Genomic DNA, 14,743 nt, shown 5'->3' with positions numbered 1-14,743 from the left:
AGACTTTCGGAAGATTCTAAATTGGAGTTTATAATTTCTAAAATTTCACTATTATGTAATTCTTCATTATAACTCATTTCCTGATCAATTACTTTAAGTGCCTCATTTTCACTTTTATGCAATTCTTCATTATAATTCAATTCATGATCGATTACTTCAAGTGCCTCATTTTCATTTTTATGCAATTCTTCTTTATGAGATACCGAGAGGTCTGACATTTGCATAAAACTTGATTCGTCATCTAAGGTTTCAAGTGTTTCATTTTCATCAATACAGAAATCATATTTTTCATTACCTAAACCCATTCAATTTTCATTTTGATGAAAATAACTTTCATTTAAATTTTTTTTCTCAGATTTTTTTAATGATTTTGGGCTAGATAATTCTATTCTTGCACTTCGAATTTCACTTTCTAGTTTTTTAATATTTTCTTGAATGAATTGATCAACATTAAATTTTTTTGTAGTAGTAACGGCCACATACGACGATGCCAATGACAATCGACTGAATTTATTTTTTAATAAAGAGGTCCATAATGAAAAATGAGTGCATAATTTAATTAAATAGTTAGTAAACTCTTTACACAAATAGGTATTTGGTATGTCATAAAAACTTTCTCCACTACTGCATAAAGATTCAATGTCTTTGCTTTTTTGTTCAAAAAATTCTGTCAATTTTTCAGGTACTTTTGTATTTATTATGTCTAATATGTTACCAATTTGTGTCTTATCAAAGTTTAATGCACCCTGTGATTCAAATTTTTTAATTAAGTTTTGTCTATATCTAATGACATGCTCATTTTCGCACTCACTTAGTAAAAGAACAAATATTTCTTTTAAAGCATTCAAAAGCCCATCCCATTCGTGTATTGAACTTAAGTATAAAATACTATGCATATAGAATCTTTTTATACTATCCTTTTTAAAGCACTCTAATTCTTCCATCCATGTGAGTACACTTGTGATCGGTATATGAAATGTGCACTTTGGTAAACGATTAGAAACCAATAAATTTGAAAGAACAAGAAAACATTGCTGAAGATACTGCTCATAAGTAATTGATCCATTGAATGCATCACAAACAGCGGATAAAACTTTGTATATAGGAGGACAAAGAATTTCTTCAGGTATCGATGCACCAGATCTTATCCATTCTGAGAAGAACAGATATAATTTATCAAAACTTTCTGAAAGCATTTGACAAAATGAAAACACTTGACTGGAATCAGAAGCTCCAACAATTGTACATAAATTTATCTTTCCACTCGTATTCTTTGAAATACTTATTTCATTAATACAATCTTCCAATACCAATAGTTCTAAATAGTTTATTTTTCTTAAAACTGATCTGTAAAACTGTATTTGTTCTGGACTCCACCACATTTTTTTCACTAACTTGAGTCCAAATTGCATTTGACTCTGGTAATAAGTTTTCATTTTCATCAAATATTTCTTTAAACTTTTTCAGCTCTTCTAGCCTCACAGAATGCTGTACAGCTCGTTTACCAGCAGACATCCTAATTTATTAAAAAAATTTAAGTTATTGTTATAAAAAAAGTTAAAATAAATATAAATAGAAATCATTTCATTGTTTACCTAATTTATATAACCTCCTTACGTATCCTAAAACATATAAACTGTTGAAATGTTCATTCAAGTGTCACTTATGTTTATTTCAGATTTTTAATGACTTTTTATGGCACTCATTATTAAATATGTATAATGCAAATAATGTTTTTCGATATGACTCGAGCGGCCGAAAGCTCAGAGAACAGGAGCATTTTAAAAACAAGGCCGGTAACAGCTGTATCTTCCAGGATAACCAACAAAGAACAGATTTCGTGGAATAGCGCGACCAACCCAACCGTCGCTTTTTTCGTGAGAATTCGCCCATAAACTTGTAATCACAGTTTAGACACAAGCTACGTCTTTTTTATAGTCAATATAAACAACTAGAATCAACTGCAGTTAAAAAGTATTTTATTGTTTGCATAAATATTAAGAATATTCAAACTTTGTTGACAATTATATATCCACCTTTGCGTTTGTATTATTCTTTTAAGATTTGTCAAATTGAGGTTATGTTCACATCTAATTCGAATAGTTTGTAACTATTATCCATTTTTTAATTCAGGATATTTGATAAAACTTGTATTAATGGAATATGATAGTGTTATTGCTAACTTGTTGAAAAATTGCCATAATATGATGAATAATATATTCTAAACAATAATATAAATTATGTGATTTTTTTGCAGATCAATCGCATCTTGAGATATTAACTATCTTATAAGTATTTGCTACTTAGATGAACAACTACACTTTTATAATGTTTGAAACGTCTTTTTTTATTAATTTTTTTTTTTTTTTTTACATGGCATTTGGAACTCGAAAGTTCATCGCCTCATCTACGCAAGCCTTCCACGCTGCCCTATCTTGTGTCAACCCCACCCAAGATGCACCTCTCCGATCGACACCCACCCATCCTATTTCTACTAGATCCGCTTTTACGTTGTCCTCCCATCTACTTCTAGGTCTACCTAGAGGTCGCGTTACCATCGGCCTGCCCTTCATAACACGCGCTGCCGTACGGTCGTCTCCCATTCTCGCTACGTGCCCTGCCCATCCCAATCTGCGCGATTTTATTATTCTGTTAATATTTGGTGACGTGTACAGATTGTGTAACTCATCATTGTGTAGTCTCCTCCATTCCCCGGTTTCCTCATCTTTCTTCGGCCCGTATATTTTTCGCAAGACTTTATTTTCAAATACCCTAAAACGGTTGTCCGCCTGCTTAGTGAGAGTCCACGTTTCGCACCCGTACAGAACCACCGGCAGTATTATTGTCCTGTATATTCTTATTTTAACGTTTTTAGACAACAGCCTCGACTTAAGTAAATTACTCACGGCGTAGAAGCAAGCATTACCCGAATGGAGTCTCTTATTTATTTCGACATTAATCTCGTTTCTATCATTTATGGTCGTACCCAGATACCTGAATTCGCTAACCTTTTCAAAAGTAAAATTCCCAACTCTGAGATCTTCCTCCCCTCTGCAGATGCCTAGCTTATCCACAATCATGTACTTTGTTTTTGATTCACTCACTTCTAACCCTGTATACTCCACCGCTTTTTTTATTAAATACAATTGATAATTCACGGTATAGTACAAACAATGTTTCCATAGTATACATATGATTTATACACACTGATATAAATAAAATTGTTAAAATATATATAATATTTTATGTCTTACAGCAATGCCTCGTTGCTCAGCAGTGTCGGTTGATCAAATTTTCGAGATCTTGCAAAAAAAATTGTTTTTGATAAAAATGAAAAAGTGCTAAAAAAGTCAGACAAAGTATGGAAAGAAGCAAGTTCAGCAATCAATCATTTAGTTTGTGGATCTACTTTATATTTTTATGTGTTCAAAGATTGGAAGGGATTAAGCTCAAAATTAAAACAGTATTATTTACAGAATCAAAATGTTGAATGTATAGCAAATGTAAAAAAAGAAAAAAAAAGCTATAGACAATTGCTCAAAAATTGAATTTACAATTTCCTTTGATAAAATAGAATGGCAAAGGATTGAACCAATATTGCGAAAAGGAAAAAAAGTACTGCCTGAAGGATGGTCACACGTTATAGTTCAGAAGATCTGCTCATGTGAGCAGATACCTTGTCCTTATAGTTTTGAGAAAGGATATGTAACTCGTAAAGATGATTCTATCAAGCTTATTGGATATTGCAAGGAATGTGGAAATTCTATGAGAGGAATTTGTCGTTACATGACATCTGCAGAAAACTATACATTCCAGATTAGCACACAAGACTCTAGATCTATTAAACATTTTACTAAAAGACCTCTATCCGGACCTTTAAGAGAGGAGTGTCAAAAGATTCTTATGCATGAAAAAGCGTTAAAATTCAAGAGGCATGAAGCTGAGAAAAATATCGCTTATGGAAATGTTGAAGGACCACTTGTTCACACAACTCCTGTGTTGCGAAAAGCAAGACAGGATGGTATTTTTAAAGCCTACGGTGTAAAATCTACTAAAAATATTGTTGATGCAATAATTTCAATGAAATTTGATTAAAAATGGTCTCCAATAATTAAACAAATTAGAGATTTTCCATTTAACGTTGTATTTTGGTCTCCTGAGCAGATGGATCTTTGGAACACTATTAACTCTAAAGAAGATGTCACTATATCTCTTGACGCAGCTGGACGTTTTGTGAAAAAAATAAGGATTGGAAGTGAAGTTTCGTCACATATATTTTTATATATTATAAGTGCATCAATTGGTGGAAAAATTTATCCAGTTTTTCAATTTTTATCTGAATATCATGCAGCAATTTTTTAAAAGATTGCTTGAGCTTATGGCTTGAATCCGGTGCCTCAAAACCTCAGCAACTAGTAACAGATCGATCGAGTGCTCTTCAAAATGCTGTATGCCTAGCCTTCAATAATTGTTCATACAAAGAATATTTGTTAACATGCCATAACAAAGTTTTAGGATTAAGAGATGATTTGCCAAAATGTTTTGATAAATACTCACCGAACATTAAAGATTTTTACTTGAGAATTATTCATATCTAAGTACGTCAACATCTTATCAAGATTTTATGAAAGTAGTAAAACTAGTTTTCATTGTCTGCTTAAGTCCTGGAATTGGAGGTGATTCATGTGAAGTGGCTCGAAGTTCTTCATATTTGTTTAGTGTTATAAAAACTCATGAATGTAAGTATTGCGAAGAGTCATGTACCTGTGATTTCTGTAATGAAAAGAAATTAAATGACGATGAATTGTCGGAGGAAGATGATCTTAACAGCATTGAAACTGAAATAGAGAACTTAAGATTAAGTGCGATGAAGTATATTGCTGAAACCAATAAAAATGATTTTTATTGTCCTGATCTGGTTAAGAATTTCAAAGATTTATGTTCTGAGTATCCCACGTGGACAAACATATTGACAGAGTCTTACAGCTCTAAGATTACCGTAGCTTCATCAGGTCGTTCAGAATCATTATTCAGCGATATGAGACATATAACAAATATACGTAGACCTATTTCAGGTCATTTATTTATAGCAATGTATTGCGTTTTTCTTGATGGTTCAATGAAACTTGGAAAAGCGTACCTTGTAAATGAAAAATTAATGTCTACAACCATTAGAAAATCTTTGTCTTTGAATAGTTCCAAGCTTGCAGGATGTACTGATCTTGACAACTCTATAACTCAAAGTAACGTTACGAAGAAAAGAGGAAAATATTTAGAACCATGCTCCGACATTCAAATTCAATATAGTCAATCTAAAATAAAATCATCTAAAGATATTATTGTGAATGGTATTTTGCGAAGACCTATTGAACATAACAAAATTATATACCCGTATACAAGTTCCTGCTTATTTGACAGTATAATGGAACTATACATTTCAGCATATGGAAGTTACGCTTCTTATGAAACTATTGTTAATGATACTTGCCAAAATAAATCATGTTTTGGAGCAGTGATGATAGAATACTTATTAACTGGAAAACAAAAAGTATTTTATAAAAAACGATTTGATTTATGTTTCAAATATTTTGATGTAAACCATGGTATTTCGTATTACAAAAAATCTATTGGTCATCTAATTCAGCAATTTTTTAATGAATGCACAACAGATGTTTTTTATGTGCTATTGCAACCAAAAACAATATCAGAAATACTAAATCTGAACAAACTTGATTGTTACATACAGGAATATACTTTAGATACACATTTATCAAAGTATATTTTTATTGATATGCAAAATTTTTCTGAAAGTCAAACCTTTAATATATTAAACATGCCTGTAAAACTAATGATACACAAACAAATTTTTATGTTAGTTGGCGTAATAGCTTATAGTGCATCAAAATTTAGCACTTTAGTACATTATACGACTTATTGTAGATCTGTTAAGAATAATTGGTATTTGAAAGATGATCTGGCAAAAACAACTCAATACCCAAAAAAAAAGTATACACACATTAAAAATAGCTATTGTAATGTACGTAGAAATTTGATAACATGTTATATGAAAAAAAGTTGCGTACTACGTTAAAAGTTAGTTAATTATTCTTCTTGCAAAAACACAGTTGATAAGAGTACAATTGGTAATCTGAAAATGTATAAATAAATTAAATAGTAAAAGAAGACATGATTTTGAGTAAAATGTTTATTTTCTAACCTTAAAGCGTCCTTCCGAAACTGTGTTTGCAGCGTTAAAATCCTGGAAAAAAAATAGAAAAACACAAAGTACCCGGAACGATTTTACACAGATTGTAAAAATGTTGATAGAGTAATACTTATCTGATGTTAAATATTCAACAAACCGTGATGAGAAACAGAGATGATCCAGAACGTCCAGTCATTACTGCAGAGCCAAAGCTACACGACGAAAACAATAATCAGCTGATGCTACATAACCCATCGGCCTATGTGGCTGGCGATGTTTAGGCGATATTTTTCAATAATAATGCAGCTCAATGGCATATTTCAACTATTGGACGATAATCCGCATGTGAGGAGGAAACGATTTATGCACTTATATTCGATTACACCGATTTTCCGTAATATTCTACATTACTTTTATCGTCACAGCGCCTGTAGGCACGTTTAGGGATATTATTGGAATATCGGAACGGACGGAACAAAAGTCACTAAAAATAAACCAGGTTCCCGAGTAAAATTTATGATATGATTTTTAAAATTATTTTAATTAATAATCCATATAATAATGATTCCACGTAATCCGCAAATGAGGAGGAATCGAATTCAATAAAAAATTTATGTCAAAATGTTGTTTTTTGAGGTAATAGCATCAAGTATAGTTTTAGCGCCGCGCCTGAATCGGCGGTTTTCTTTTTACATTTATTGAAAAACGGAAAATCCGCAAGTGAAAATTTGAGTGGAGATTATTTCCGCAAGTGAGGAGGAATCGTTTTCCGTAAGGTAAGTTGATAAATAATAATATTTATTTATTCCGGGCGCTAACTTCACAAGTCTGGGGTAGGGGGGGTATGATTATCGCTGATTATCAGCTAGTATAAAAATGGCGTCGTTATGCGATGTGACGTAAGCCGTAATCACGTGATCACGTGATTGAATATAAGCGCGTAATTCAAATTCTTATTAATAAAATCGAGTATATTTTATGTACATCTTATAAAATCATTTAGAGAAAGTACAAAAGCTTTTCTGTATTCTTGGTCACTCAACCGTTAGGAAAATAGAACATAAATTTTAGAAGTAGTGGAAAGAAAGATTGTGCGCTCGCTCTCAGTTTTTATAATTCATAAAAACTGAGGACTGAGAGTTAGGGTGGTCAACACGCGTGCGCGAAGTGCGTCATCATGTGCCTGCCCGCTTTCCGAATTTTCCACTACCACATAGACCCCCCTACCCCAGCCTATAAAAGTATATTTTTTGTAATAATAAAAATACTGACCGATGTATTTTAATTAGCTCTATCCAAAACCATCGCCAGATTAAACTGCTCCACCTTATATTTCTAATGAAAAATCAATAAAGATTTGGGGAAAAAAAATAAATTATCCTAATTTTGATATAGCCATATCTTTTTAAATAAACAATATTTCAAACTGCTCCAAAATGCTCCAAACTGCTCTACATCCATATAATACTGCTCCATAGTAATTTTTATCGGCTCCGCTATAGTTAACTGCAAAATAAGTAAAATTCATTTTGTCAGAAATGAGCTGACTGAAGCTCGTAGCGCGCAGGCGCGGATCTCATTCATTGCCGTATTGCCGGGATAAAGTTTAAATCCTCTCTTAAAAAAATGATGGACTTGGTTGTGAAGCCTTTAATACGTGATTCTGATCCTCTCTTAAAAAAATGATGGACTTGGTTGTGAAGCCTTTAATACGTGATTCTGATTGGTTGCTATGGTCGGTTGCCTAGGTAACAGATGAGAACCCGCACGCTTTAAATTCATAACCCTCATAACAGTCATAACCCTGGTAGAAATTTTTCAGGTGTTTAAAATAAAATGAAATGAGGTTAAATAGTATGAAATCTGAATAGCGGATTCAGAAAAAAATATATGCAATATTACCAACAAGAAATCTTGATAAATTAATCATTACCAAAAGTGTAGTATTGAAACATGTGCATTGAAAAGTGTCACCCTAACCCTATTTGAAGTAGGTAATAATGTGTGTGTGTGTGTGTATGTTATTTAGTTTTTTTTTAAATATAAGTGAGAAGTGCAATTAAAAGAATAAAAAGTATAAAGATATATTGTGTCTCCGTGCCCAAAGTCGCCCACGGTGAGGTTTAAGAAGTGAATTTAAAGAAAAGTTCAGTATCCGAGTCAGTGAATTTGAGTTTATCACTACAATGCCCTTTAAATTTTAAAATATGTAATCTAGATAATTGAACTGTTTTCATTCATATTTTCACACCAACGGCAATGTGAATTTTTTAATTTAGCGGCTCACATTTTGCTTATAGACAGTCACGCAGTAACTACTATCTCTAGCACATTGTATTTCCGGTTTCCGTATTTTTACCTGGAGAAAATGATAAATATTTTGGCTTTTTTGTTAAGGCATTAAATGAGAATATTTACTTTTAATAGTTGTGAGAGATTTTGAGATTTTTCCATTGCATTGCATTTGCTCTCATTTAAAAACTAATTTCTAGAGAGCTCATTTTTTGCATATATATGTCTGTTTTGGTTGTGAAAATATTTAAAGTTGAATTGACCTTAACTGAAATACTTTTGATTTCGACTTCAACACCCATGATAATTATTTAGTCGTATAAGTTATTCACATCAGTGTCGGAATCGAAATAAAAAGTATTTCAGTTAAGGTTAATTGAACTTTGTATATTGTTTCATTGACACAAAATAAATCTATATGTAAAATATGTACTCTCTAGACCCGTTAGTTTTCGAATGAGAGCAAATGCAAAAATAGAGAAATAGGCATCGATCTCAAAATCTCTCACGACTGTTAAGAGTTAAAATTCTTATTAATGTCTTGACAAGAAAGGCAAAATATTTATCACTTTCTTCATGTAAAAATACACTGAAAACCAAAAATACAATGTGCTAGAGATAGTATTTACTGCGTAATTGCCTATAAGCAAAATGTGACCCGCCAAATTAAAAAATTCACATGTGCCTCAATGTGAAAATATGAATGAAAACAGTTAAATTAAAATCATCTGGATTACATGTTTTTATAGGTAGCATATCAAGTATCTGTGTAAAATTTCAATTGCCTAGCTTTTTTACAATGCAAATGAATAGGGTTGTAATAATAGGCTTATACTCACTGACTCTTCTACTGAACTTTTCTTCAAATTCACTTCTCAGACCTTAACGACAACGACTTTGGGCGTTGTTAATATATTTATATTAAAAGTATTACAGAATATGGTAACATATGGTAGGTAATATGGTAAAAATATTAGCAGAAATTAGTGTACCCAAAACTTATGTTGTTTTTTCTACCAGGGTTATTAGACATAGATAGAATAAGGAGCGCGCGAAGCGCGCCTTCATTCCTAGTTAAGGTAAAGAATTCATGTGTTACAAACTAAGTTTCTAACGAAATAAATTTTTTTATTATTATTTATTGCCAATGGTGTTTAATGAAAACGTATTTTATTTTAGATTCTGTCTTAGGTGCCACTGTATTAACTATAAGAAGTATTATAAAACTACCATCGCTATTTCTTAGATTATCACAGATTATTTGACTAAAAATCTCCTTCTTATAGTTAATACAGTAGCACCTAAGGCAGAATCTAAAATAAAATACGTTTTCATTAAACACTATTGGCAATAAATAATAATAAAAAAATTTATTTCGTTAGAAACTTAGTTTGTAACACATGAATTCTTTACCTTAATTTAAACTTTATCCCGGCAATACGGCAATGAATGAGATCCGCGCCTGCGCGCTACGAGCTTCAGTCAGCTCATTTCTGACAAAATGAATTTTACTTATTTTGCAGTTAACTATAGCGGAGCCGATAAAAATTACTATGGAGCAGTATTATATGGATGTAGAGCAGTTTGGAGCAGTTTGGAGCAGTTTGAAATATTGTTTATTTAAAAAGATATCGCTGTATCAAAATTAAGATAATTTATTTTTTTTCCCAAATCTTTATTGATTTTTCATTAGAAATATAAGGTGGAGCAGTTTAATCTGGCGATGTTTTTGGATAGAGCTAATTAAAATACATCGGTCAGTATTTTTATTATTACAAAAAATATACTTTTATAGGCTGGGGTAGGGGGGGTACCACATAGGCCCAGCGGGCCGACGCTGATTCGAGCTGGTAGTTCTGTAAGGGAGATTCCACATGATTGTACTTCCCTACCCCTTTAGCCGTACCGCGTCCGACTTTGTCATCGAGTTTTCATCTACATGATTCTGTGGTCATTGGAGAATTCGATCTGTGAACGTGAGAAGCGCATCTATGTAATGTTTGTATTCATATTCCTTGCTCCAGTTCGTTTTGTCGACATCGTTCGTCGTCGTTTCCGTTTTTCTGTTTTGCTGTTGAGCAACTATATGTTTTTAGAAATTTGCTTTTTAACTACGCCAAAGTCATTTCGGAGCTGAACAGAAAAACAGAGAAAAACGGAAACGATGACGAACGATGTCAACAAAACGAATCGGAGCTAGCAACACGAATACAAACATTACATAGATGCGCTTCTCACGTTCACAGATCGAATTCTCCAATGACCACAGAATCATGTAGATGAAAACTCGATGACAAAGTCAGACGCGGTACGGTTACAGGGTAAGGGGTAGGGAAGTACAATCATGTGGAATCTCCCTTAGGGGTATCACACGTAAAAAGGAATAGCGAGGAATAGCAGCTGACAGCCAATCAGAAGTAAGCGTTAAACGGACTTGTTCCTTATTGAGGTGGTGGGGAGAGAACATGAAGGAATGAGTCCGTTTAAAGATTGCTTCTGATTGGCTGTCAGCTGCTGTTCCTCGGTGTACCTTTTTACGTGTGATAACTGATAGCCCTAAGTCCGCGCGGAGTCGCTCTGATTTGTCAAAACTACATCCCTGATCCCTTCATTCAAGGTCACGCCCTCAACGCCAGCAGCAGAGGTCTTGCAGCATCACCGCCACTCCGGAGGACAGTCAGAATCGCGAATCCGTAGAATTATCAGCTTAGCTTTAGAGTAGATAATTAGTAGATTCTTGGATTTAGGTTCTTTGAGACAATATACATCCTTGAAACTGGTTTGACTACAAACACTGTTTTAGTTTATTCACTACCTTCAAACCATTTCGCGATTGTAGAGAGTATTTTAATGCTCGTTCGAATGACCCGGGGTTAATATATTTTGTGCTCCTAAAGACATCGTCTAGGGTTTTGCGCGACGTCACAGCTATACAACATGTCAGTTGGCGGGAAATGGAAATGAACGCTGCTGCGTGACACTCAGAACGCCGAACCGTGCTAGATCCAACTGAGCTAACTTTTATAAAAGTAACGTGAATACATTTATTAACGTATTTTTCAGAAATAAGATTTATAATTTGAAAAAACCAAAACCGATACATAATCAAATATTATCGTCAAGAAAAAGTTAGCGGCAACATGTATCGACTAACTGAAGGCGCTTTAAATGTAAGTCTTTTGTTCTTCAAGATTTAGGTTATGACTCAATTTGTTTTCTTATTACTTTTATTCTTTCTTCAAAAAACATACCAATGATCATTTGTTCATGCTTCCAGAGAATTATGAAAGGAGAAGAAGTTGATGAACCAGTTTTCCAAATTCTGGTGGGGTTACAATGTCAAAATAACTATACAGATATAACTTATCAGCATCATTCACTTATAGGTCATTTTTTCATTTTCTAATTTTGTTTTCTCTTTTTCGAAACAGGGTCATAAAAAGCTTGCAAGTTCAGCAAGCGGTGATAGATATAGATTACTAGTGTCTGACGGCATCTTGTCTAATTCTTTCACCATGCTGGCAACTCAACTAAATGATTTAATCACAAATAACACTTTATCAGAGCATTCTATTGTTAAAATTAAACGATATGCCATAAGTACAGTTAACAATGGTGGTACCCAAAGGTGAGAAAAGTTTTTTTTGCACATTGACAGAATCTTATTGAAAGTCATAATCATCTACTTTTTTTGCAATTTTTTTTAGAAATGTAATGGTAATACTAAGTATTGAGGTTTTGGTTCCTGGTCATGAAATTGGAAGAGTTTTAGGAAATGTCAATGCAAACAATACAAGAACAGAAGAAGCGGCTCCAGCAGCTACTCTTGCAACAGCTTTAAGATCTAATAATCAACAGAATGCCAAACCAGCATCCCGAATAAGTAAGACTTGTTTTGAAATACTAGATAGAAAAAGTAACAATATACATGTACTCAATATTCTATTTTTTGTTAGATAATCCTGCTGTAAACCATTTAAATGAATCTCTTTTAAATGGTGGAAATGGTATAAACGCAACTCCCATAGCTGCGTTAAGTCCTTATCAAAACAGGTACATAAAATATCTGTGAATTCTCAGTATATTTCACGTTCTTTATTTTATGAGGTTTATAAATTTCAGATGGGTTATTAAAGTCCGTGTGACCAATAAATCCCCAATAAGAACATGGTCTAACTCTCGCGGTGAAGGAAAATTATTTAGCATTGATTTACTTGATGAAAGTGGCGAAATCAGATGTACAGCTTTTCGGGATCAATGTGATAAATTTTATGATATGATAGAGGTATATATTTAATACAATAAATAGCAGCTCCACAAGAATTGAAAAAATCAAACAATTCATTTTTTCATAGATAGGAAAGGTCTACTACATTTCAAGATGTCAATTAAAACCAGCAAATAAACAATTTAATAATTTAAAAAATGACTATGAAATGACTCTAACTAGTGATTCTGAAATAGCAATTTGTAATGAAGAAAATGAAGGAATTCCAACTTTGCAATTTGATTTTGTACCAATCAACACTGTCGAAGCTAAATCAAAGGATGAATTGATTGGTAAATGCATAACTCAAGCAGTATTTTATATTACATACATATTTTCGTTTTTTTTTTATAGATGTTTTAGGAATCGTCAAAACTTGCAGTGATATCCAAACTCTTACTGCTAGGACTACTGGTCGTGAACTTAAAAAAAGAGATATTGGTATTGTGGATGAAAATAATGACTTGGTATTTAAAAACAATATTTTATTTATTAAAAAAACAAAAATGTATAGTATCAAATTATGAAAGTTGTGTTTTTGTAGATAACTGTTACACTTTGGGGTACCCAAGCAATAGATTTTGATGGATCTACGAATCCTGTTATTGCAATCAAAGGAGCAAAAATTGGTGAATTTAATGGGGGGAAAAATCTTTCTTTGGTTGCTTCATCCATGCTTCAAGTAGATCCAGATATTCCACAAGCACATAGGTATGTTTTATTCAAATTTTTCTGCCATGCAATTTATATTTGTTATTAAATCGTAACAAATAATTAGAATAAATTTTTAGATTGCGAGGGTGGTTTAAGACTGTTGGTGCTACAGAAGAATCACGATCCTTATCCCGAACCCTTGGTGGAGGTGGAAACTTGAATGGACCTTGGTTAACATTTAAAGAAGTTGAAGATAATAGATTTGGACATCAAGATATGCCCAATATGTTCATTGCTAAAGCTACAGTTAATCTTATTAGAGCTGAAAATGCTCTGTACAAGTCTTGTCCATCTGAAGGTTGCAAAAAAAAAGTCATTGACCAAAGCAATGGAATGTACAAATGTGAAAAATGTTCACGAGATTATCCTAATTTTACTTACCGTTTGCTGGCTAGCGTAAGTTATATTAAAAATTAAAAAGTAAAACATTTCAACAATAAAAATGATATATTAATATTATGTTTTTCCAACATCATAGACTAATTTAGTAGACTGGACTGGTAATCAGTGGGCAACAGCTTTCAATGAAGAAGCAGAAGTTTTATTGAGTGCTTCGGCACAAGAATTAGGAGAACTGAAGGAAAAAGACGGTGATACATATATGGAAAAAATTGGAGCAGCAGCATTTAAATCATACATATTTAAATTACGTCTAAGACTTGAAAATTTTAATGTAGGTATATTTCACACTATCATAATATTTAATTCAAGAAGAATATATACTTTGAAGTTCTTGTTTTTTTTTACAGGATGAAAGTAGATTGAAAGCTACAATAGCTTCAGTTCAACCTATTAATTATAAAATATTTACAGATCATTTGTTGAGTAGAATCAATGAGTTATCTAATATCAAAAATTAAACTTTATAATTTCTTACAACGTAAATTCTAATGAGTAATATATTTATTTTTCAATAAAATATAATTCCATAACTTACAATTTTCAAAAATAAGACTGGACATCCTCTAGTGAAGGCTTTGTTTGTCATACAATAAAAATGATAACTTCAAATAGAAGAAGGATGCATTGCGATACTAAATTTGTAAAATTGAAATCAAACAAAATTATGAAAATACTGTAAATTTGTTGTCACGCAAAATTGCCCTTAAATCATTAGTTGTATAACATTTGTTAGCTATGTATTATTTTTTTTATTAAATAGCACGTTAAGAAATAAAAAAAATTCTAAGTTTTGATACAATAAAATGTTTTATAAGACATTCTTTTAATTTGTTCTTATGACATAGCCTTTAAGATTCCAAATT

The 14,743-nt window shown here is 32.3% G+C and overlaps 1 protein-coding gene across 1 annotated transcript; it reads left to right on the top strand.

The window, feature by feature from the left end:
- The first annotated feature begins 10,404 nt into the window (after nucleotides 1-10,404).
- LOC100116538 (replication protein A 70 kDa DNA-binding subunit) lies at nucleotides 10,405-14,707 on the top strand. Its single transcript, XM_031923414.2, has 13 exons — nucleotides 10,405-10,818; nucleotides 11,115-11,667; nucleotides 11,775-11,822; nucleotides 11,929-12,125; nucleotides 12,205-12,380; nucleotides 12,454-12,550; nucleotides 12,620-12,782; nucleotides 12,853-13,057; nucleotides 13,119-13,231; nucleotides 13,309-13,475; nucleotides 13,556-13,874; nucleotides 13,957-14,151; nucleotides 14,228-14,707. Exons 2-13 carry the CDS (start codon nucleotides 11,638-11,640, stop codon nucleotides 14,336-14,338), a joined length of 1,821 nt encoding a protein of 606 aa, XP_031779274.1. The 5' UTR covers nucleotides 10,405-10,818; nucleotides 11,115-11,637; the 3' UTR covers nucleotides 14,339-14,707.
- Nucleotides 14,708-14,743: the final 36 nt, after the last annotated feature.

Source organism: Nasonia vitripennis, chromosome 2 (genome assembly GCF_009193385.2).
Source record: "Nasonia vitripennis strain AsymCx chromosome 2, Nvit_psr_1.1, whole genome shotgun sequence".
Classification (NCBI taxonomy): Eukaryota; Metazoa; Arthropoda; class Insecta; order Hymenoptera; family Pteromalidae; genus Nasonia; species Nasonia vitripennis.
The sequence above is the reverse complement of the archived record's forward strand: the minus strand, read 5'-3'. Positions and strand labels throughout refer to the sequence as shown.